The 25,999-nt window shown below is 40.0% G+C and overlaps 1 protein-coding gene across 8 annotated transcripts in view; it reads left to right on the top strand.

Moving 5' to 3' along the window:
• Positions 1 to 25,999, top strand: part of sdk2b (sidekick cell adhesion molecule 2b) — a 278,236-nt gene that overhangs the window by 149,787 nt on the left and 102,450 nt on the right. The window contains exon 1 of one of the 8 annotated variants that reach the window (XM_026178232.1): positions 13,025 to 15,125. The exons of the other annotated variants lie outside the window; for them this stretch is intronic. Within the exon in view, the coding sequence (XP_026034017.1) occupies positions 15,059 to 15,125 (67 nt within the window). The 5' untranslated portion in view covers positions 13,025 to 15,058. Of the gene's footprint in view, positions 1 to 13,024; positions 15,126 to 25,999 lie in introns of those variants that run through there. 8 annotated transcript variants of the gene reach the window in all.

Genomic DNA, 25,999 nt, shown 5'->3' with positions numbered 1-25,999 from the left:
AGACAGTGAAAAAATTCCATCATCATTTCCCAGAGTCGAAGATCTTCTTTTAAATGTCGAATTTTGTCTCAGCAGCCCACAAATGATTAATGTACATTACAATATATACATGAATTGCAATATTTTCCCAGTTTTTTCATGCTTTATTTTAGGTTTTGTTTTCTTCAGTTTCCTCCAGTAAATAGGAGAAATTATAATGCATTAACATGTATTTCACAGCTGAGATGGGGTTCCAGCGTGCTGAACACAGGTTTGGCTGTGTTCCTGAAGCTGTGGGGATTTAACAACCTAAATCTGAAATTTTATAACTCCCCAAGGAAGAAATGCTGGAAGGATGGATGGATGAATGGGTGTGTAAACACGTGAAACCTGAGAAATGCATGTTGGGTTTTCTTTTCTTCTGTTTTTTTTTTGGATCGATATAGGCCGGTAAATATCGAGTGTATTGTTATCTGAGAGCTGCAAAGTCTAACAGAATCAAGCAAGCCTGGGTGTGTGCGTCTATTTTTAGCTAAAGTATAGACCTCAGAGGTGGTAGAGAGTAGAGTGTGTTTGTTGGCTTCCTCTAGATAACTGACATACCGAGGGAAGTGGGTCAGCACAGATTTTCTTTGAGGGGTGCATTTCATTCAGCCAGAGGCGATGAACTTCCTGTTGGATTTAATAGAACTGCTCATGGAAACGGATAAAACAAAGTACATTAGAATGTATCCTCTCCACTTAGTCTAATTAAGCAAGTTCTATATACTTTACCTTTGTGTATATTTGAACATTGGTTCCATCCAGAAGCCCTTTTGCTAGGTTTCTTTTTTCCTCCTTTTCCCTCGCTTCTATTTCTCTCTCTTCCGTTCTCATTCGAGCTTGAGTCTCCCTTCCCTCGGCAGTCTGCATCTACATTGCTAACAGCAGTGACATTGTGTCTAAGCTATCTCTCCCTGGCAGACCTCGGCACTGTGGAATCACTTTGTCTGGCCAAGCCCCGTGTCATCTGCATGTCCTGAGAATGAGAGAGAAAGAAGTAGATAGAGGGGGGAAGATAGGAAGGAAAAAAAGATGGAAAACCAGGGAGGCAGGAACATATACACACAAATATAGGATGTCCATAGAATAAAAAGACATGGAGAGATGAAAGAAGAGTACATAGTGGATTATGTATTTTTAGTTCAGTTCTGTGAGCATTACATTGTTTATTTTATTTTCACTTACTGAATACGGGACAGACTTGACTGGGGGAAAGAAGGGGAGAAAGAAAGAGGGAAAGAGAACCAGCTGAGGAGAGGGACGGGGGAGAAGGGCAAAAGACAAAAACCAACAGAACGGGCAGAGAAAAAAAAATGCATATATCAATCACCTGGATCACCTGCTGAGAAAGAAAAAAGAAAAGCAGAAGAGAACAAGAGTAATAGAATAAACAACATCACAATGATATATGGGAATATGACAGTAAATACTAAATGTTAAACATTATTGTGCAGCACATAAGATCAACAGAACACAGTGTGCTTTGAGGTAGGAGCCAAAAAGGGTGTAGTTTGTGGGTGTGATCACCCGTGTGTACACCTGTGAGCATGGACGCGCTTGTTTTTTGTTTTTTTAAAAGGTTCCTTCATGTAATAATCTGCTAGAGGGTGTGGGGGGGCCACAGCCCCGTCCTCCAGGGCGTGAAGCAGGTGTGGAGGAGATCAAAACTCCAGACATCCAGAGGCCCCCAGAACACAAGTGCATGGGATTATAAAATGTAAAAGGCAGGACTGGTAAAGTGAGGTGGTGCTGATGATTCGAGTAGCCTGTGGATTTTATTATTTTAATGAAACAATGATTTTCTGTTACATGCAGCCATGCTGTTTAGTTAAAAATGCCACATTCAGATAGATTAAACTGACACAGCAAATTGTGGTCACATTTTGATTTTTTTTAAAGATGAAATTTCAAATTCTAGTTTTGACATTATTTAAACTGATCTAACTGTTCTTTTGAAGTGCTACAAATAGTGCTTGAAGAGCCCCTGGTCCCATTTTCAGAGTGCTCCTCTCTGGTGCTTGTTCTTTCCTGTTTACAAACACTACGTCCTCCAAAGTTTTCGGCTTCACCCTTATTCCCAGTGTTGATATCGCAAGTCGTGCCACTTCTTAATTCTGATTGGCTGGTGAAAGACTTGTTTTTTTGACCAGCACAGCACTTTTTCAGAAGTAGAACTATTTTCAAATGAGAGCAGATTTGATTGAAGTAGTGAAAACAAAAACAACTAAATTGCACCGAGGTTGTTTTTGTGCCAAGGACTCTGAACACTGTCAACACTGATTTTTATACAATTTGTACAGAGAATAGATGCTTCTAGCATAAGTAAAATACTGCCTATGGAAATATACTACATGGGAGGGGCGAGCCCATCCCTGAGCCCATTTCTTCCTGTTAAAAGGGAGTTTTTCCTTCCCACTGTCACCAAGGTCTCATAGGGGGTCTTATGATTGTGGGGTTAGGGTTGGGTAGGGTCTACCTTACAATATAAAGCACCTTGAGGCGACTGTTGTTGCGATTTGGCGCTATATAAATAGAATTGAATTGAATGGACAAAAGTACACAAGATGTTAATGCCAGAGCCAGTTTGGAACTCTGCAGTTATCAAGTCAGGCATGGGTAGATGCTTGGTTTTATACACCTCTGGTAATGGGGGTGAATTAAAAATTGATGCGACTGTGTGGCCAAATACTTTTGTCCTTATAGTGTAGCCCCTAGAAAATCCCATCCCTCCTTTAGAAAAAAGGAAAAATCTGTAGAATAAATGCAGAAGGCCAACACCCCACTAAGACCCTCTCGGCTGGTTTTTCTATTAATTTGTCACCTATCTGTAGATATATTAAAAGGGTAGGACACACTCCCTATAAAGAAGAGGCTCTCACTCACTCTTATCACCTTCTATCATTTACCAGGTACTACATTTGCAATGAGGATAAAATCACATCAGCAAGACGCCACACACAGAAATCACATTTGCTTTTGATGGCATGGGACCACATAAATTTAAGATGCAGCCAATTTCCCTTGGCACAGATGTAAACATGAGCAAACATCTTTTTGACATTTTAGCGTTTTGATTCAAGTGCTATGTGCCACTCTGGGTACTGGAGTCAAATTTTAGAAGCAATACAGAATTGCTCATTTTCTGGATGTCATCGTGCTGCCATCTTCAGACTGCATCTTCAGACAAAATAGGCAACATATACTTCTCTGTTAAGCACAGCCTGTCTTTTAACCCCTGCCTTAGCGGGCCTCATGTGGGTTTAAAGCGGCTCCCAGTAATAGCAATGTCTTTCTGGTTTCCACTTTGGACACAAATCAGTCTGGCTCTCAAAGCCAGACCTCAGCTCTGTTGTCAGTAAAGAGAAATGGATAGCAAAAGAGACTGAAGGCCTTATATGAGGGTAGTTGCATGTCCCTTTTGATTAATTTTTTTTGTTTTAATTCTTGTACAGATCCATTTTGTCTGGTTTTGCAGCTGCAGGCTCTGTGTCTCCAGAGGCTTGCCTTCAGAAGCAGCCACAATTCACTCTCTTCTGTCTCTCTCAGTGCTATCGTTTTTATCCTGTTTCTGATGTTGATTTTGTGTTTGGTTCTCTTATCCTTGTCTTTGCATGCTTGTAGTCATAATGCTGATAGAAGGGGTAATACCAAAGGCAGAGGAAATTGAGGAGCTGAATTGAAGATCAGTAGCCATGGACAAAAAAAACAACATTTTTTTATTGTTCTTCCCTCAGGCTGTGTATGTAAGAACGTTTCAGTTGGAAAACAAGATTCGCTGTCATTTACTTCTACTTTCTCTTTTCTTTGGCAGCCTTGTTGTAAGAGAAGTTGCTCGTTCTGTTAAATTGCCTTTTACCAAACTCTAAAGAGGGATTGAACAAAATTGTGCTGTATATATTTTTTCTGTACAGCTGAATCAGTCAAGCAAGTCAGTACAGTTGTGTCTGTGGCACTTAGAGTCGATCACCCTCTGATCCATTGGTCCTGACCTGTAGACAGGAATGTTAGCCCTGCTTCAGTCACTGAAAGTCTTCAAGATCAGAAGAACAGCTGTGATATAGTTAGTATTGATCACTAATTAATGGTTTTGGGTCTTTGTCGTTTTATTTTGTGCTGTGCAAAGGTTCTTCATACCGTGGACCTTTTGTCATTGACAAGCTTCTGCAGACATGCCCTCGCACTCCTTCAAAATAGCAGTATTCTCTATTGAAAAAATGTCTGACCTGTCACACAGGAGCAAGATAGATTCGTTTTAATCTAAAAATGCTTAAACCGCTGGCGATTGAACAAGACCCAGACAATAAATAAATGAATAAATAGATAAAAATAAGCTAGACTTAATGCCTTTAAAAGCAGTGATCATGCTAATTTCCTGCATTAGAGTAAATGCATCCCTTGCTTATAACATCTGCACTGAGACCCACGGGACTTTGTTGAAGCCCTCTCATTTACATTTTGTTAATAATTACTAAAAACAGCTACTCTGCCGAGGTGAATTCTGCAAAGAAAAATTAAATGCTTTAGAACTCAAAAGCTCGCTTTTAAATTTGTGATTATAGTTCTTAAAGGAAGTGCTTTGTAGCTTTGAAAAGCCAAAGAGCCGTTGCACAGCAAAGGAAAGCCTCAGCCTACCTACGTTCCCTTCCAGCAAGTTTCCCAAAATAAGTACGTGAAGCATGATGTTTTAGCCTGGAATGGAAACGGCTGTTAAAAATGTAGACAGAACATGTAGCTTTACTCTGAAATACATTTTTGTGCTACAAAAGATGCGGTCTAGCCAGTGTGTCGCTGGAATTTCTTTTGAGCCAATGTACCACCAGGAACACGCATTGTACACAGTGTACTTTGAAGTTAAATCAACAGATGTCAGCAGTAATGCTGAGCTTAGAGTGAAGTAGCGCCATGTTAGACTGAGAATTTATTACAATGAGACAATTTATTGTGTTTGTTTATTAGTGTTTTGCATTTTATTAAGTTGAAACGATTATAGATTTTTTCCTAATCAACATAAAAATGTCAGCCAACGTGATAGGGTTTTTCAGTTCCCTTCTCAGCAAACTCATACCAGTGAAGCACCAAGACCTATTGGAATATTGATGTTTATTTCTGAGAGAAATCCTCAACAAAAGTAAACCGTTCTAAATCAGTTCTGAAATAAGACGGCTTAAGATGAAGCTTATTTGCTGTGCAGCACCTCGGACAGTGCCCGTGACGGCGTGATCTCAGCTTCAACCCAAGTTATTTTTGGACTACTTACATCCTCACTCTTTCTGTGTCTACATGTTGTGTGATCCAATCCTATCAAATGCTATCTTTGCAAGTATCATTTCAAATATTTAGTAATGCCCCCAAACCCCAGTGCTTTCCCCTTTTCTTACATTCCTGTCCTGTTTTGCCTCTGGCTCTCTCATCATAGCGTGTTCCAGTAGTGTCTCTCCCTCCAGCAGCATATCAATCAAATGAGAAGTAAAGAGGGAGGGGAGGAGGCTGTGGCTAGAGGAGGTGTCCTGTGTTCTCGCCTGTCTCATTTTTCGTTTTTAGCTGCAGAACAACAGTAGAAGAGAAGGAACAAGACAGATGGACGAACTGTGATGTCAGCCCCTCTGACAGGGCTTTTCAGCAAGACGTAGGCGCAGAGATAGACAGGAGCAGTACATCAGTGAAGCATGAGGGGCATGCAAGCATGCTTTCTTTATTATGACAAGTGTAAAGATAAAAGAATGGCAAAAGTGCAGTCCAGACTTCTATCCCTCAAAGTCATATATATTCAAATATTTGACTTGATTTTACTAAAGTGTTATTTTCACACAACCTGGGTTTTGTTAAAGTAGCAACCTCTGGTACTAAAAAATAAAACCAGTACGCAAGTGCCTGAAAGTAAGTAGCCTTTTATTAATAACCTATTTACAGTATTGTGCAAAAGTCCAGGAGTTATCAAGGTCTTTCAAAGTTTTTCTTTGCACATTGGCTGCTTTTTAAACTTATTTTAAGCCTGTTCTTGTACTTAATTTTCAGAGTAATGTTTCTTTGTTAACCCACTTAACACTGACCTATAAGTCATTCAGGCATAAAGGCTCATAACTCAAGGTGTGAACCAGTTTGTTACAAGCAGCTTGCTACAAAAACACATCATTTGTGTGAATTTCTTTAGTTGGATTGATGAAAAATGCCAAAGATAACACCGTTTGAGAGGCATAAAAAAGTATTTTTGAACCAACAAGGTGATTTCCAAAGATGTCTGATTGGCAAGAGCTTCATTTTTCAGCATGACACTGCAGATGCGGTTAGCAGCATACCGGGAATAGAAAAACACACAATGGAACATTATCAGTCATGGATTGTCCTCTCTGGAGCCCAGACCTCAGGAACATCAAAGCAATGTGGGATTATCGTGACCGAGAGAAAAGAGAACAGAACAACAGGCAGGCAGCATCCAAAGCAGAGCTGAGAATATCCTTTAAAACGCCTGGATAACTATTCCTGAGGAATGCTTAAAGAAATTAAAGGAACGCTTGCCTAAGAAAATGTTGGCTGTATCGTGTTTTAAAAAAATAAATCACTGCAGATTTCAGATTTTTCAAATAAATAAATAAATAAATAAATAAATAAAGAATAAGGGGTGCTTTGAAACTTTTGCACAGTTCAGTATCTCAACTTTATTAAAGCTTAAAGTTGGAAGCTGTAGCAGCTAGCAGTTTGCTAGGCTTTGGTAATACAAGTCACCAAACTAATCAAATTAACCATGTTTGTGGTGTTTGTGTCTTTTGGAGCGTTTTAATTCAATTATCTAACAAGTAAAGATTAGTTTGTATTGAATTATACTAAAGCCCATCCAATAACTCTATATCTCAGCTTTTGTGAGTGAAATTCTAATTTCACTGCTTTATATAGCTACGTTATTAGATGTTTCTCTGCAATTCATCTTCACCATGAAAGCTTTATAGAACTTATTATTCCATTTCCTTGTTCAAACACTGTCACTCTTGCCACCAAAAAACAATATGATGACAACCAAAAGGCCAAATGTGAGGCTTCAAAATCAGTCAGTCAGTGACATTACATTCCTTTGTCTGTTCCATTTAATTTTATAATGAAAGAGGAGGTTGTTGTTTTTAATTAATGGTGCCATTCATGTCCACCCTATTGGGAAAGGTAAGTCTGCACTTAAGAAATATACATATGTGATGTCGATTTTTCAGACTTCCATCAATTCAGTGTAATATTTGTGTTCCCCTTAATGATATCAGAGATGGCCGTGCTGGTTTTAACTCGATATAAAGTGGAAGCTAATTTGACCAATAAATAAATCATTGCACTTTGGTAGTTTAGCATTTCTGGTTGTAAATCCAAAGCTATTGGAGTAGAGCAGGTTGTTTGCTAATTGGTTAGCAAATGTTCCACTCCTCTAGTCTGCATGTCAAGTGTCCTTGGGCAGGATACTGAATCCCAAATTGTCTGCAAAGCATTTTGGAAGGTCATTCCAGAAGCTTTGAAGAATGCCTTTTGATGTGTGTTTGGAATCATTGTCCTGCTGTTTTGTCTCATATGACCAAACAACCCAGAAGGCATTTGTCTTTTCCATGCGGGAAGCTGAAAATTTCAGTTGTGCTTGAAGGTGTTGATTTTAGACCAACTGCTTCTTTCTTGGTCGTGACCCTCTTGGTCCAAAACGATGTAAAACCTAACTCACTGTGGACAGTGATCATGATGTTCCAGTTTGATTTAATTTATTTTTAGTATTTGTTGTTTATTGTTTGTTACTAAAACCGTCTGTATAATTTTTTATGACACTCTATTAAGGCGTTAAACAGAAAATGCTGACTCTTGGCATCCTGGAACCCACATAAACAAGTCTGGCTGTGACCTACTTTAATTCCTCACCTGCGATTCAAGCTGCACTACACTATACTGCAACAGCTGAATAATTTGGTGTTTTCTGTAGCACAAATGATAAGGGATAAAATATTACTTTATTGCATTTTATATCAAAACAGAAGTTGCAGGCATGCAGACATCTGGAGGATGGTTTCTTAAAATCACACTGTGTTCAAATTGCCAGGGAAATTAGCCATCCAAACAAGTATGCTGCCTTCATGGTTACACAGCACCTTTGGCAGAAAACGTCTCCAGTATTATTCATTATTGAACCTTCAGCCCCCTTAACTTTGATGGCCTAGTGAAGCCAAAGTGTTGATTTTTTTTAAAAATATTAATAGCGCTTCTCTGTCAGAATAAATCGATGAAAGTTTCCTAACTCATACATACATACACGTATGTTTTGACAGGATTTTCCTTCTTGCCTTTTGATAATAAATACAGAAGCTCAAGTGTACATTCAGCTTAGAAGCTATTCTCCCTCAATTTCACTGAATTTTCTATCTTTTCATGAGATCTCTGATGTCTAAAGGCAGATGACAAATAACACATGATACCAAACTTTGTTCTTTAAGCTCTTACAACAGTTGTTCAGCACAAGGTGGCAAAGCATAGTATCAGCAAGTATTCCATGACCTTCTCTGAGTAAAGTTGTTTTGCCCTTACTAAAGCTATCCACTGAATCCGTGCCCCTTTCCTGAGGGGGTCGATGCTGGTCCAGTGCCTGGTCATTTAGCTCTCACTGAACCTCATCCCCTCTTTTCAATGTCTCTCTTCCTGTTACTAAGTTGCTCTGTACCTTTGCCAACTAAGCAAGGTGTCACAGAGGACAACAGGAAAGCAAGGAACAAGGCAAATAAATAAAAAGGAAGCCTTTGGCGAATATTATTTCATTGTTTCATATATCACTAGTTATTTTGGGGGGGCTTTAGTGATTTCTTATGGGTTAAATTGTTCTTTTACATTAGAGGCCATCGATTGTAACATGTAATGGAAAAGAGAATTATTTTAATATGAAAAATGACCTTCAGTTTTTAAATATGCAGCCACCTTAACATGTATCTGCTCTTTATGTCTGCAACTGCATTCACGTTTTTAGAGGCAGTTACACGTAAGGCCAATTTGGGACGGCGCTGGTTTCATCTATCTGTTACCACGATAGTTATTTTGGTGCTCAAACATATTCTTTGTTACACTGACTCTGTTCAAACATGACGGAAGCATTATGGAGACCTGCATTAAGTGAGAGCTGCACTTCTAGTTTCCTTCCTCTCTGAGACAGGAGCACAGCTGGAGAAAAGCAAGGTGCTGGAAAATATTATCAAGGCAGAGGAGTATTTGCAACTGCCTTCATGATGAAATCCAAACTGTATTTCAGCACTGACTCTTTGGGTCTAACCCCTGCCTATGTAACACAACAAGTAAGTCACCTAATACATTTTTTCATGACTTTAATAATTGATTTCTCCTGTCTTTTTTTTTTTTTTTTTTTTTTTTTTTTACAATGCCTGACTAAATATACATCCATACAGCAAGGCTTTAAAATTGATAAATTCCTTGAGTAAGGTTTTGTCTTTATCTCTGATCCTAAAAATTGCTTGCATAAATTAAGTACACAACTTCTAAACTTACAGTTGGCTTTACTCAATGGCATTGCCTCTCCCGCATGGTTTTGTTACGTCCTTTTTGTACATTACTGGCACTGTATTTGCAACCGTAGTGTGTGCTGGGTATTGGTCTGCATTTGGTGTTTGATCTGTGGAGAATTTGTTTTATTTTATTTTGAAAGTCGACGTGGTGCCCTATGCACTCTTGTGTTCTCCTTGCCAGCTTCGGTGAAAAATAGACTCCTCACATCTTCTTAGCGAGGCTCAAAATCACTTCTAAAGCATTGTTTTGAGGAGCTGTGATCATCTGAATTAAGCGGAGCCGCAGCCGTGCACCATGGATTCAGACATTACACTGCATCCTCTAGACACCAGTAATTGATCAACACTGGTCTTTTAATTATGCTTGATGTGTGCAAACTGTTCTGTGTTCAGCGGTTATTACTGACAAGGGATCTCGCTGTTGTTTAACTTGAGTCAAAAATAGTAGAAGCTGAAGGCGTGACAAATTAGTGAGGTCATTTTGTGGCAAATTTGAATTGCATATGTGTTTTGGGTTTTAAAACAAACAAGGCGAATACACCTCAGTCCCTGGCTGAGTTATAACAAACTTCAGGTTCATATAACACTGTCTGAAATTTCATTTGCATCTTGGAAACAGCAGATGGAAAATTCCTCTCAATATGAGTTACAGAAGGGTAGCAAATTAAAGGTGAAATCCTATGATTCATACTGTGATTCATACTCTGTTATTCTGTTATTGGCATTTTAGCTGGCATGGTGTGGGTCCACTTACCCCGGGGTCACTCCCTTGATACTCTGGGGTGGGATTGTTTGGTGGCACATGAACTGCCGGGGGAAATGTAAATGGTAAAACTCAAGAGTCTGGTTTTTGCATGGAAAATAAACAGGATTAACCAACAAAACATGCTGACCTATGTCTGTGAAGGTGCTGACCTATATACAAACAAAATGCTACTTGGATGCTGTTTAAAAAATAATTTTAATTAATAATTAAAGTTTTGGGGTTTGGAACATGAACTTTTTTTTGGCTTTCTGAAGTGAGGCATGCCAGGATAGGTTTTGCAACCATTGCCTTAGAGGGAAGGGTGACTGAAAATCAATGCAAAGTTGTTCTCAGTGATCTCTTTTATCCTATGATGAAACATTTTTATGCAGATGGCAATGATCTCTTCAATAAAAATGCCTCTATCCATAGGGCACACGGGTTTACTAAATTCTTTGAAAAATATGCACATGATGTAAGTCAGAGGCTAAGACCTTTACAGTCAGCAGAGCTTAAACCCACTATGTGTAGCTGTTGCTGTTCTGTGAGTCTATTGTGCAAGTGGTGTGATATGCCCATGTAGAAGGAAGGCACTGCAACGCTGGACTTGCCCTTACTCTGGGCTCCCTCTTTATTCTGGCAACTGGTACAAAGAAAACAGCACACAGTCTTCATCAACAGTGTGCAAAGCAACTGCAACATTCAGTTCACCAGCTTGGGACTTTTTTTTTCCCTTTTTCTTTCCAAACATAACACTTAACAAATGACTAAGATATATTTATACAACACAACATCAACAAAGTCTTTCTTTTAAAAGTTCTAGCTGAAACCAAACCTGTGATCGTATAGTAGCAGTATTATTTATTTATTTTTCTCCTTGTGGTAAATGAGTGATAAGTAGGGATGGGTACCGGTGTCGGTTCTGACATAAACAGTAGTAACCAGACCGAAAAGCAGCGCACATTTCGGTGCTTTATTTCGGTGCTTTTTTTTCCTGAGCTGTGATACAATTCTAGCCAATCATTTTACGTTTCCGAGGATAGTAGGCGGGCCCAGGTACGTACGTTCTTTTAGAGCAGAGCTACAGATTAAAAATGCCCAAGGCGAAGCGGTCAAAAGTCTGGCTGTACTTCACAGCAAAATATGCAAACTCAGCAGCCTGCAACAAGTGCTTTAAGCTGATACTGTGATACTGTCAAAGGAGGTAACACCTCAAATCCGATGAAACACCTGGCGACGCATAGCGGTTTTTTTTAAAAGCCAAGAAATGCGCCGTATTTGATAGCTTGCTGCGAGACCTCACACCGTGCACATCCACTGCGGGTGGGTTGCCTGTTATGCAACATCCCCCAAAAACACGAAGAGGAGAGTCCTGGCCCCTAGCCCTGCCAGTGTGGCAGAAATGATGACGGATGATGATGCAGCAGCAGCAGTTCTTCTCTGCGTGAGTAGCTTAATGTTGTTCGTGTGTAATTTACATTGAGTAGGCTAACCACGTTATTACATTAATGCATGTAAGGTGAACTAGCAAACATCATCATAGCTACATGTGGCTGTCTTCTTGTTTTAATGGCAGATACTCCCTTCACCCTGGCCAAAAAAGCTAAAATGACCAAAGAAAAAGTGGAAAACAGTTAAACATGAGAGGTTTAGGACAAAGTTTGTGTTTTTTCCATTGTTTAAGCACTGCTTCCAGCCAAGAGTGATACCATATATGCCCCATAGCTGCAGAAAAGGCTAACATTGTTATGTCTGTGAAGGTTCTCCGTCATCCAGGTCATCGTAGTCAAAGGAGCTTGCAAAGAAAAGCGTCTGGACTTCTTTAAGTTGCTTGAAGACGTTTCACCTCTCATCCGAGAAGCTTCTTCAGTTCTAAGGTCAAATGGTGGAGAGTCCCAGATATAAACCTAGTGGGAGTATCCCCCCACAGAGGGACAAAAGGACCTCCTGATGATCCTCTAATCGCCTGAGCCAAGGTGTGAAACTGGGTGTGGGTCCCAATCAGCCAGAGTTTCGGGTGTGTTCATTGTGAAACCTGGCCCCACCTTATCATGCGAATTCCTGAGGTCAGATGGCCCAGGATGTGAGTGGGCGTTAAGGCGTATGGGAAGGGATCTCAAAACTGGATTATAGATGGCAGAGAGTTGGTGTCGTAAACCCCCGCCTCTGTTCAAAGATGGTCGCTCACAGTGGACATAGATGGCTTCTTTCACTCCTCTTTCAAACAAGAGCCACCTCCACAGGACAAGACTCAGCAGTCCATCTGCATCTTAAGGATAAAGGACACTCTTTCGAGGATGCCAATGTTCACATTTTGGACAGAGAGGACAGATGGTTTGAAAGAGGAGTGAAAGAAGCCATCTATGTCCACTGTGAGCGACCATCTTTGAACAGAGGCGGGGGTTTACGACACCAACTCTCTGCCATCTATAATCCAGTTTTGAGATCCCTTCCCATACGCCTTAACGCCCACTCACATCCTGGGCCATCTGACCTCAGGAATTCGCATGATAAGGTGGGGCCAGGTTTCACAATGAACACACCCGAAACTCTGGCTGATTGGGACCCACACCCAGTTTCACACCTTGGCTCAGGCGATTAGAGGATCATCAGGAGGTCCTTTTGTCCCTCTGTGGGGGGATACTCCCACTAGGTTTATTTCTGGGACTCTCCACCATTTGACCTTAGAATTGAAGAAGCTTCTCGGATGAGAGGTGAAACGTCTTCAATTCAGTTCTGTTAAAAAGAATTATAACAATTACAATCTCATAGAGAAACATTAGAGCAAGTCAAAAAGCACCCGATTAGCTAACGAGTATTAGCTTAGCATGCTAACTAAAAATGCTACTCGTGAATAAAGTTACTACCCATGCATCAAAATGCCTGTAACTTTCAGGATACATGCTAGTACTGCTTACAATCAAAATACATGTTGACAATTACCACTATAAGAATGTTTTCATTAATACACATACAAAATTGACAACAGTATCGCTCACAAGCACCTACCACCAGCTTGGGAGTTTTTTTTTCCTTTGCTGAGCCATGCGCAGTGCAGCAATTTGGAACCTTAACAGTTGCAGTAGCTGTGTTTGTCCACCAGGTGGCTCCAACTATTCACAAAGCACATCAATTTTGAGGAAATTCATTAAGCTATTTTCTAACTCTGTTACATCCACCCCCGCAGAATTTCACTCAAAAATATAGATGCACAACCCACAGCATCCACCAAAATCAACAAACTAAAAGAGACACAAAAGAAAACAGACCCGACATGGTTATATAGACACACCAACTCAAGAAGTATCCCCAAAAGGATGAAGCAGAGTGAGTGGCGCCAACTCACTACAGCTCCTGGATGCCGGATGCTGTCTACACCCCACACAAACCATGTCCCACAGAAAAAGAAATGTCCCCGCATCGGGACCGAAGTTCAAACATGGTGGTGCAATGGAAAACCAGAATGGAACAAAGAATACACCAAACTGGAAACCACAATGTAGAAGAAAACCCTTACTGAAAAACCTGAAGTATTGACTTGGAGACTTTGCCAATTATCTGACTGGCATCATTAACGACCTCTTGAATGGACATTACATGGAGCAACCGATTGACTGGTTTGACAATGCGTCCAAAACGAGATCTGACTGGTTGTACATCGCCAGGACCAGATTGGTTGGAAGGCGTGAGTTGTCTGTTCCCTCCCTGAATGATGGTCGAAGGGGCCGATAAGCAGGCTCGTACAGAGGTCACTGAACTGGCCTGATGGTGCAAAACAAAAATGAACATGTTTATTGAGCAGTTTGATTATTTTACTATTCTGCAAGATTTCACCTTTGATTGCTATGCTAATAGCATTTATTAGGACAATACAGTCCGAGTGTGCACACTTATTATTGCAAGTAATGCGGTTTTCTTGTGCTTTCATTCTTTGTTGCATGAAGCCAAACCTGCCAGGTGTGCTGAAAAGAACACACAATCTGTATTTGTCCTTGTGTTTCTACAAAAGCTCACAGATGATCAGATGTTCATATTTTAGTAACCAGTTTTTTAAGCCAGAATGTGACTGCATTTCCAATGCACATTTTTTATTGATTTTTGATCTCACCAACTTTGAAATTATCATTTTGTTTTCCTTTTATGCTGGAAATCTTTTTAATATTAATCAACTGGAACTCGCTTCTCTCCTATATAAAAGCAAACTTTAAGATCACTTTCCAAAAGCTTGTTCTTGCTAGCCTAATGACAACATTCATCGACGTGAGAGCACCAGTAGAAAGAAAATGGAAATGGACAAATCCCCACAGACGTACCCTTGGCTGAACTAAACGGCGTGCCAAAGGAATAGTGTATCTGCAGGGAGACCTCATTGTTGGGGGTTGTCAGTTCCACTTATCCAGACAAACCCTTAGCTTAGTCTAGGGACTGATAGTGGTTAGATCTGAGCTGGAACCTCAGGCTTTTAAAGGGCTCAGCAAAATGGCGTCTCACTCCCTAGAGGTCATAATCTTTAGGCATTAGTCCCTCATCTACCTCTCCGGCTTCATCTCCAGATGTCACCATGAAGCCATTACCTCATCCCCACACCTTCAGAGAGATGCAGAGGGATCATCGTCAGGCTCTCAGTAGCCCTGCCCTGTCACTATTAATATCTCTCCTCTTTCCATCTCTCTCTTTGTAACTCACAGCACCTTTTCCTCTCTTCCCACTCATTCTCAGCTCATTTTGAAAATCTAGTTGACAGAACACAGAGGAAGGAGACAGAGAAATGAGTCAAGGAAGAGCATTTCCTAGGACTATCTCACCTTGGAGTGTCCCCAGATGGAACGAAAAATGTGAGTAGGGGCCAAGTCAGTGTTTGCAGAGGTGACATCCATTCCAGACTTATTTAGATTACATTAGTTGTCAAAAAAGAAACAGATGGGCTTTTAAAGAGTGTGATGTGACGCTCGTTTAGAAGATCTCACTCACATAATTGTGCATATGTCCACACATATATGAGTTGTGCATGTATCAACTTGTAAATGTTGGGCCAGAGAGAAAGAAAAACCAAAGAAAAAGCAAAGGAGAATGACAGCATAGGAGAATAGCAGATCTATGCTGTGCTTCCACTAACAAGTCACTGCTCTCTGGAGAAAATAGTTTGAAAAAGCTGGGGTGTCAAGTTTGTAACTGCAAGTCCAGACAGAAGTCTTTGCTGCATTTAACCTTCTGGACTATGACTTCAGTGTGCCATAAAACACTTATCATCTCAGGGTCAACTTGCTGATCGTTTAGTCAAGGATGCTCTCATCCAATTAAACTCTGACAGATCAGACAGTTCTTGGTCTTACTTATGTAATGTCAAAAACAGGAACCAGCTATTAGGAAAACCATGTCAAACAATGTGAATGTGGCTTCATTGGTCATTGCACGTGGATAAAATTTGAGTGGAAGCTCTCAGAAATTTGCATATCACAGCTATAACTAACTTGTTTATGTGTTCTGTCAAATTTGTGAACCTATCAGAAGTTAATTAATTAGTGGTCCAGACCAAATCTGTATTTAATGTGTTGTTGTTCCACAAAACAAAATAAAGAATTGCTGTGATTGACCGTAGCCAATACGCCAAGGCAATACAATGTTACTCCTTGTGATGAATTTAAAAGCCTTGATGTTTGCTTGATTGCTTATTTTAAAATTGTACAAAATTATCCACATTACACCAAGAAAAATTCCTTCTTTAATCTTCAGGAGCGATTGACTTTTTTCGATCTAAAACCTCTTTTGCATGTAAAATTATTTGAATGTGGAAGCTAAAAGGAAATTTGTCAACAGTGCTGCTGGTATCTTGATTCTGTCTGCTCCAGATGGAGTCTGCTCTTTTTGTTACTCGTTTATGGATCCTTGCTGGTCGTTCATCAATCCAAGAAAGGATTTGTATTATTCACAAAGAGTCTGCCAACAACGACTTTTGAAAATCTGGGCGATTATTCACAAAAATAAGACCTGAATGATGTGGGCACAAAAACATTCTCTCACACACACACACACACACACACACTAGCACTCGGTCCTTACATTGCAGAAGGCATATTGCAAATGTTTAATTCAGTCCCAGGAAAACTCACATCTAACAGAGCAGTTTTAATATTTGTAAAATACAAGTAAATGTTGCAAAGGAGAATACTAGACAAACAAAATATTTGACTACTTCTTTTTTTCTCCTCCCCTTTGTGAGTGTGGACGCTTCATCTCTTTGCTCTTGAATGCTTTGCTTCTTATATTGATTTTTATTGATTTTTATGCTGATTTTTTCCCTTTTTTCCGTGTGAGCTTACCTGCGATAACTTCTGGACACTTGTAGATCATTAGGACTAGAGTGTTCTTAACAGAAACAGCAACATTTTATGGTTACCTTGTCCTCAGCGCTCCGTGTGTCTGTGGCCTAGACACAGCTGAAGCCTGATTACAGCGTCTGGGCACCGAGCAGCCTCAATAGCCTGGAAAGGTGCTAACCGCTAGGCTTCTTAACCTGATATAGATGCTTGTAGACTGATTCAGTTTCATTAGACAGAGCATTTATGAGGTTGCTTTGTCGTGTGTCCCTTTTTCTGTTTGATGGAAGACACCAGGACCAAAGCTGGTCCATACTCTCTTTCTTTACACAATAGTAAGAGATAAGAGAAGAGATTAAAAGTGAATCTATGGGCCTTGCAAGAATAGAAAGGGGGATAAGAAGGATGCTGACCTTTTAGTGATTTTCTTTCTCTCTTGTTCTTTTAATTTTTTCTGTCTTATTCTCTCTTTCCCTCTCACACACACACACACACACACACATGGTGGCACATATATACTCCTATATATGTATATATATATATATATATATCTCAAGACTTTTTTTTACACTTTGACAAACACATGGGATTGCTTTTGTGAAAATTTTATAACTCCAGGCAAGCCTCTAGCATGGCCTGAGGGGAGTAATGGGTCGTATATACCATTGAAGTCAAGCGCATCAAACCACTTCCACTATTCAATTAAATCCCTGGCCTAAGTGGCAGGGTTGAATCACGTGAGAAAACAGCACACACAAATATACAAGGAGTGCAAATATGCACGCAAACACACATGAAAAAAAAAAAAAAAAAAAACACAGGCTAGTGCTCACCTACTCACCTCACCTGAATTTATATCTAGAATATGGTCCCAAACATCCATGGAAGTGCACATGCACTCACACACATACTTTTGGCCTTTGTTTTTGGAACAACAGAGGCTATCTACAGGAATACAATACACAGTGGATTGCTAGGAGAGAAGAAATTGAAGCCATTAGAAGCCTTATTACTTTTTTATCAGAAAGTGGAGGATAAGCTTGTAGAATATAGATGGGAAAAGAAGCACTAAGACAAAAGGAGATCTAAAAATGGGAGGGGGTGGATGGGGTAATAAAAAGAGAGCAGAGTAACGCCAGACTGATATAAGTGAAAAGGGAGAAAATGGTGCGCAAGAAACAAATAGGAAGTTGCTGATGAAAAGTGAATGAGGAGGAGACTGGGAGGAAATAATCAAATTCTTGCACATCTCAGCTCAGTCCTGACAGAAAAAAAAAAAAAAAGAGTGTGAGCCATGGGTGCCAGTCATCTGCTTGGCAAGAAACTGCAGAGAAGCTCTGTGTCCTCTGCTCCTTTACTATCCTCCTTCAGCCCATTTACTTGGCTCGCATAGAGAGAGCCGCAGAGTAATTGTTAGGACAGTAAACGTGTGCGTGTGCGCGCACCCGTGTGTGGGTGGGGGGTGTTAATACTGATGAATGAGGCAATGAATGACTCCTGGGAGAACGTGTAGATGCTTGTGTGGAGTGTGTTTTTATGTGCCTAAGTCTAGTTTATGTATTAAGGTGTGTGTGTGTCTGTAATTTGCATTTGGTACACATTTGCATTTTTCCCTACCTGTGTTATTTGTGTCCAGTGTTGTGTCAGTATTATGTACAGCCAAACCCTGCACCTGATTTGCACTTTATAGTCTGTTGGCCCACAGTGTTGACTGAGAAGCCGAAGCCACATTTTTATAGAAGGGTCAGGGTTGAGGTTAACATTGCACTTCAAAGCTTTTGCTGCAGTGGAGGAATACTACATATTAAGCTTGCTTACCTCAACCTTCTAGCATAAGCTGTGTTTCTCGACCCTCTCGCTCACTCCCTCTCTCGCTCCTTGACACTCACCCAGGCTTCAGGGAATGTATCATCTTCAAATGAGGAGACATCTCATAGGAGACCAGGGAAACAGAGTGGAATGCTAATTGTAGTGTGCAACTGCTGGAAAAAGCAATAAAATATTAAATCAGTCCATAGACATGCACGGAAAAACACACGTACAATGTGCAACACAAAAAAATATTGGATGGTGTGCGCGCTAATGGTTTTCATAGTTAGTGTGCGCTCTTGGTGTCTATAGAATAGCAGCAATAACACTCTTGAAGAGTCTGCAAGGGCTGTACAAAGACTCACATAAATATAGCTGCAAGCATTGATGAAGGGGGGGGGGGGGGGGTTGTTAAGCAGGGGACGGTAACTTCATTTGATGACTTTTAACCCTTCATATGTCATGCCTTTCTATATGGTCCATTTTGACCCAGGCTTTCACAATAGCTGTCTGTACCAAATACTGACCCGCAGATTCTTATGTACAAATAGGCCATAAAAAAAGGATGAATAATCCTTGAATAATGTTTAAGAGAGAAAGGAAAGTTTGTTTTTAATAGGTTGTAAAACACTAATTTTTGAGGAAAGGAATCTCAAATTGGGTGGAAACACAATCTGTTCTCATGACAGTGTGAAAGTCCTCCTTGAACTATCACCACTGTCACATAAAAAGCATGTACAGTTTCACAGTTTCAAGATTCCCTAAAATGCCCATTGCCTTTGTTTTTACCCAAAATCCATCTGGGTAGATAAATATAAAATATTTAAAAAAAAAGTCTAGTGTATTTTGGGCAACTTCAGGCGAAGTCATCAAATCTCAGTTTAAATTAATGACTAATGACAAGTAGAGTATTAAACTCCAAAGTGTTTTATTTTGTAAGCTTCCTCAAACACAGACCAGGCACTAAGTTTGATTTGGATTAAACAAAGTCTTCCTCGAATGTTATTTTAATAGTTCAAATTGCAATATGCGTTGATGTTGTTGTTTCCTGTACTAACTCACATCCAAAAATGACACACTAGTGTCACTAGATTAGTTGCGACAGAGACAGTGAACATGTGAAAAGAATTGGGAGACCGTGCGAGTCTGCTAAGACAATGCACAGCACCAGAAAAGTTACAGACACTGTGGGGGTCTATGCATTGCTCAATTGCACCTGATAGACATGCTGTACCACACATAGTAAACACGCTCATGCTTGTTTCTATATGAATGTGTGTCCTACATGAATACACCAGAATCCTTTGATCTATTCTGTAATACCCTTGCTCCATCAAACGTTGTGTTAGTTTTCACTGCTGAGTTAGAGAAGCTGATGATACCATAATGATACTAAAACCCACGTCTGTGTGTGTGTGCACGCTCGCGTTGGAGAGAGAAGGGGGGGCTCATTATCTGTGACTTAGAGCACATAGCCAGCTCTGATGGGCCCTATGGTAAGTTCCTGTAATAAAGGTCTAAAGTGTTTGGGGCAAGCCTGAAGCTCAGAGACCATTTTCTGCGAGGAAAGAAAAAAAAAAGGCAGCTCAGGGTATCCCTCTGCCTCAGCATCAATTCTTTATATGGAAATGATTCAGTCAGAGATAACTTGAATCTCCCTCTCATTGAATTGGAAGAAGGATTAGAGAGGCATAGATTCGTAAAATGTAAATAGCTGCCTGGAGGAGACTTACTTACCTCTCGCAGATGATGGGATACGATTAAACATGTGGAAATTAAAGATGATGGGAGCTGACATAGCGCAAAGGTGAATACTTCTCATCCTATTTAGTTAACACTTTGTGTGATCTCCTGTGCATTTATCAATTATCTAGGAGTGTGAAATGTAAAGTAAATAGGTGTGAAACATGTGAATTTGTTACATACCTAGAGCGCATTTGCATAAAATGATGGCGCATACCCCAAATCTGAGACGAATGTGCTGCTCAAACCCATTAATATTGTTATTCAGCCGTACTTCTCATCCAGACAAGTTTAATCTGCACAAAACCCACATAAGCTTCACCTTTGTAGCTATGGAGTTTAGAAACAGAGGTCTTAAAGTGGTAATTAGATACAGTGCTATGCAGGGCAAATCTCTTCCAGACATTTTTCAGTATTTTCATTTAGCCTCTTATCCTAGTGTGTTAATTCGACTGTTACACTATGGGGCACTCCCTGGTGTTTGGATAAGGTGGAGAGGTCTGGCATATTACAGTCGATATTATTTTTGGCAAAGCGTATCCGTCAGGCCAAATGGAAAGAGGAGCGGTTGTCGGTTCATGTGTTGCGGCTGTAATGCCAGCATCCCTTTTTTGGGCTTGCCAAAGCTTCAGCAGCGTGGGATGGAGGAACTGTGAGGTTATTGGCCCTCACTAACAAGGACTCTGAAAAGAGGTCAAGTCTTTCTTTTTTTCCTTTTTGGTTACTCTTTTACCTTCCCTATCCCTTTATTTTCTCCTAATGGTGCCTGTATGCATTTCATACATTCCCAAGTGGCAAAGGATTTAAACTTGTATTACAGCCTGTATTCCAATCCTTTCTTTGTATTAATCTTTAAACGGAACAGGCTCGTGTTTTGCATGTAAATGCCCTTGAGGCCTAGAAATCAGACATGTATGAGAATAGAAGAACTTCGTGTACTGACCACAGGGATTATTATGTGGTTTTAAGAATAAATTGCCTTAAGGTTATTTAGCGCATCTTCTGCACCGTTTTATATAGGTTTTTCCAGGGCTGAGTTTTATATTTTCCACTCTAAAAAAATAAAGAGTCTCCTTAATAGCCAGCAGAATGGAACAGCCTTCTCATTATTTTTGAGAAGGGCTGTTTGAACCACCTGCATCTTTACATGCGTGAAATCACTGCCCAAAGGAAAAGGAAAATAATCACACGCTGATGTATATACATGCTCTCTGAGAGTTTAGAATTTGAAATCCATCACCATGCCAGCCAGATAAATGAATGAATAATACTCCACAATGGCGTAGTCGCGCTTTCTAACCTACAATGGCAGCAGGTCTGTAATGGGCATATTGAATTTTGTTTAAAGTTTCAGTGGCCTATGAGTTTTGTTTTATCGTCTAAAGTAGATTCAGTCTCATTCTGTGTCTGGACAGGAATGAAGCAGCAGAAAGATGTAACAAAATTGGGCTTTATTATTGAAAACAGTATACAAATGGAGGCCATCTCTGTTACATACCAGCCTATTGGATAGAGTAAATAAACTCGGAGCTAGAAGTTAATGTCCTTGCATGTTCTGAGTTTTGCCGTGGAACAGCAAAGCCAAATAAGAAGCGGATTAAAAAGAATGTGTGTTTCTGACGGGTTCTTAGTCAGTGTCGGGGCTTTAAGCTAGGCCTGCGGACAGTGTAGAGTGAAGGGGGGATTTTCAGGACATTCGCTTTGTTAAAGTGAAACAGACTGAAATTGGCTGTAAGCTTACCAAAGCTCCCCAAAAACAGAGTGAGCTTACCGTCAATGAAGATGAGAGCACACATTCTGTCATCTTTCTTCTTCTTCAACATGTTTTGTCTTCAGTGGCTGCATTTTGTTTTGTTTAAATATTACAATTTTGTAATTATATATCCACATACAATTGCTCAATGCCATGCAATGCTGGCATTAGCTGAACTGTTTGTATGTTGTGAAATCTGCTTAGTCCAGTCAACTGTGTGTGCAGCGGTTTGTCCTTACAGTGTTTCTCTTGACAAAAGCAGTCCTTGGCCCAACTCTTACTCCACAAAACAGCCCATTCTCTACAATCTACCAAGCACAATGAGAGTTAATCAAGAACTGGCCAAGAGAAGAAGAACGAGAAGTTCATTGAATTTGTTAATTTCTTAAATCAGCTTAACCTACTACTGGGTTATGGGAATATATTAAGATTGTGTGAAATGGAGTTAGTCTGTCTTTCTAGCAATAAGTGCAGATGATGGGACTGAGACTGCGTTTGTCTGACTGTTTCTTCCAGTTTTAGTTTCAGTTAACTCGGCTGAGCTGGTAGTTTAAGACAAACTGTCAGCTCTAGTCTTGTGGTCAGCATGTACAACAGTAAACACATTCACACATTGCTCCTTATGTTACTTAGCAAGAACTCAAGGAAGCATGTTTCTCACAGTGCATTTTTTAAAATAGTTTTCTAATGTTGGCGAATTGATCGATTAAACTAGCCATTATATGATGTAGTGAAAGTATGTTAAATGTTTGCAGAACTGCTTTATCGTCCATCTCATCAACGGCTGTCAGGCTTAGATGGGTTTTAAATGAAAAGACCTTGGAGAGACCTTGAACAAAACATTCGTTTCTCTAGCATACCGCCTCCCTCCCTCACTTCATTCCTCTCTAAACCACTTTCCCTCCAACTTCATACCCACAGTCTATAAAAGGGCCCAGAAAGACTGAATCATTGTGCTGCTGGTTTTGGAGCCTGGGGTTCAGATAAACAGTGAAACAAAAGCCTGGCCCAGAAAGTTGTCGCTGGAGATAAACATAGTAGGAGACGGAGATATGGTATGCCCAAACAAGACAGGCTTCCATTCTGTGTGTGTGTGTGTGTGTGTGTGTGTGTTGTGGTTGAAGGGATGGGTCATTGTGGTTTGCAAAGTGTTTCCATCTGGAATCACTCTATTTTGGTCAGCTTTTTTTTTTTTTTTTAAACTTGGGATGTGTAGCTTATCTAAATAGTCACATAAGACAAAGAGACAGGGAGTCACACGCACACACATTCATACAAACACAAAGACCCACACGTACTCACTGAGACATACTGTACACACAGACAGATTTTGTTTCCATTTGCCGTCTGGAGGACCTACAGACGGACAGCGTGATCGAACAGAGAAGCTCGCCTCTTAAAATAGAAGCTCTGAAAAAGAGTCAGGAGGGCCGCAGGAGACAAGACATCTGTAGATAAGAGACATAAAGGAGAGAGGGAGATGGAACAACGAGCACGCAGTCAAGTCCATTTTACCTGGGAGCTCAGTAGGAGCCCTGTTATACCGGCTTTTGAAAGTAGTTGAGCGAAGTGAGGTGTTGTTTCTGGGCTGTGTGTGGATATGTGTGATTGTGGTAGTAACCTATGGTAGAAGCAAAGAGCGCGGGTTAAAAGGTATGGCAGTAAAATTGATGATCCGGTTATCTACCACACTGTGCCTTTTCCCCCTCATGGACACTAATATAAAATGCTTCTCTTTTTACATGGACACATACTGTAGCAGTGAAAAGCAACAGCACAAACATTAATTATGTATGTATTAATTCATAGACTGTGCTTAAATCCTTCCACCATTATCACCCATGGGGCTGTCTGACATTGCTGTATGAAAAGGGATGCATTTTTAACAGATTTTTGTTTTTTACTTTTTGTTTTTGGCATCTCTAAAAGTGTCACTTGTGTAACTTTGTGATTAAATTTCTTTTTTTGTTTGTTTGTTTTGTTATATTTGCAAGTAGGCACAAACAGACCCATTTTTTTCTAAATCTGATAAGATGCCATTTGGAATAGACTTGGAATTATTCTCTTATGTGCAAAGCAACATTGGCTCAACCCTGACTTTGACAGCTTTGTAAAAACAAACAAACAAACACCAAAATATGACCAACAAAATAAACTTAACACACTGTTTTTTTAAAAGAACACACAACAAGAGGACTACAATTTGGGGAAAATAAAATATATCTATTTTAACTAATTTAATTGCACTGGTTTCGTTTCAGCTCACTGTCATTTCTACTTTTCCTGCACACTCGCTCTAAGTGCATCTTCTGCCACACTCCTGGTGAATGTAGCTGACAGGAGACTGATGAAGTGAAGCAATAATTAAGGAAGATGGCGACAGTATGTTTGGCACTGTAAGGACAGATATAGCTTCCCGGCAAGTTACAGTAAACCTAACAAGAGTGAGAGTGAGTGAACAAATACCAGTTGGGGGGGCTGAGAGAAAAGAGAAGAGAGAAAAAGTCAATGGAGACAAACAACAATAGTTAATGACATGCAGTAGTGCTCTGTGCATCATGGGAAGTCCCCCAGCAGCCTGAGCCTATAGCAGCATAACTAACCAATGATTCTGGGGCACCTGAGTAGTTTTAGTCCTAATCTTAAAAGTAGTAACGGTGCCTGTTTCCCAAATCCAAACTTAATCCAACCTGGGAACTGGTTCCACAGGAAAGAAACCTGATAGCTTAAGGCTCCCATTCTACTTTTGAAAACTGTAGGAACGACGATTAAGCCAGCACTCTGAGAGCAAAATGCTCTATTGGGAAAAATAGAGCATTTTCATTACGTTATAACAGAGCCTGATCATTCAGAAATTTGGCTGTTTAAGGAGAAGGATTTTAAGTTCTTCTCCAACCCATTTTTATTATGCTGATAATTTGGCACTCCAAATATGGTCACTTCTGGAGACCTATACCCCTCTTGCTCTGTAACAGCTGGAATTCTGTTACAGAGCAAGAGAGAATTCACCAGCGATGTGAAGGCACCTGAGAGAGCAACACATACATAAGGATAGCTTAGTTAAATAAGTAGACAAGCACATTACCATATGGATGTCTTGGGTTCTGACACATTGTCATGCGTGTATGAACACGAGACACTGGCAGCAGTGTAGAAACAACATATAATTTACTGTTGCATCTGCTCTTATGTGTCTTATATTTTGCACATATGTTCACTATACTGTAACACAAACCAACAGAGGAGCATTTTGCAGTTAGTGTGTAGTTTAAGTAACTTTACTGACAGGAAAAAACAATCATGCTCTCTGTGCAACCAGCTTAAAAGTGACAATGGGTCTCACAGAACCTGCTCACCTTGAACATCCAACATCTTTCATAAAGCACTGATATACACAGGCACTAATATCCTTAATATCCTCACTCCGGCATTCTGCAACAGTCCTTTAAACGGGTTTTAATTCCACCTCCCGTGAAAACTTCAGCTAACCTCCGCTCATCGGCTTTGGTCTGCAAATCAGAGATCTTGAACTATATGATACATGACTTACATTGATTCATCTCTGTTTTTGTTTCAGATCTGTAGGTTAGAAATAAAATATCATTGATTTTAGGACCAAAGCCTCCAAACACCCACTAATAACTTCTATCCCCCCACCCAGCATGACTCATTCCTTTATAATGTCAGCGATTGTTCTACACAGTGGACAGCATCTAATTTATTGAAATTTTTATGGCTATTAAACTTATGTTTAGAGGTAATATTTTAATTAGGCCCTAGAAGCAAACTCCAGTTTGTGATTATTGATCTACAGAGTGTGTCAGCAACTATGTTTCAAATTGGGAAGAAATTTACTGTGAGGCAGGGTCCCATTAACATGACTGCTGTCCTTGGCTGGCAGACATAATTGACCTGGCGTTTTCTGCTTATTTTACCTTTCAACATTGTACTTCAGTAAGGTACAGCATGAAAAGACTTGGGTAACAGAATTATAAAAGCATTTATTCATTGTAGTGTGTGGGGACATAGATGTTCAAGTTCAGCAGAATTGAACAAATTTGAGATTTGTGTTAAAAGTGTGGGCAAC

Source organism: Astatotilapia calliptera, chromosome 8 (genome assembly GCF_900246225.1).
Source record: "Astatotilapia calliptera chromosome 8, fAstCal1.2, whole genome shotgun sequence".
Lineage (NCBI taxonomy): Eukaryota > Metazoa > Chordata > Actinopteri > Cichliformes > Cichlidae > Astatotilapia > Astatotilapia calliptera.
The sequence above is the reverse complement of the archived record's forward strand: the minus strand, read 5'-3'. Positions and strand labels throughout refer to the sequence as shown.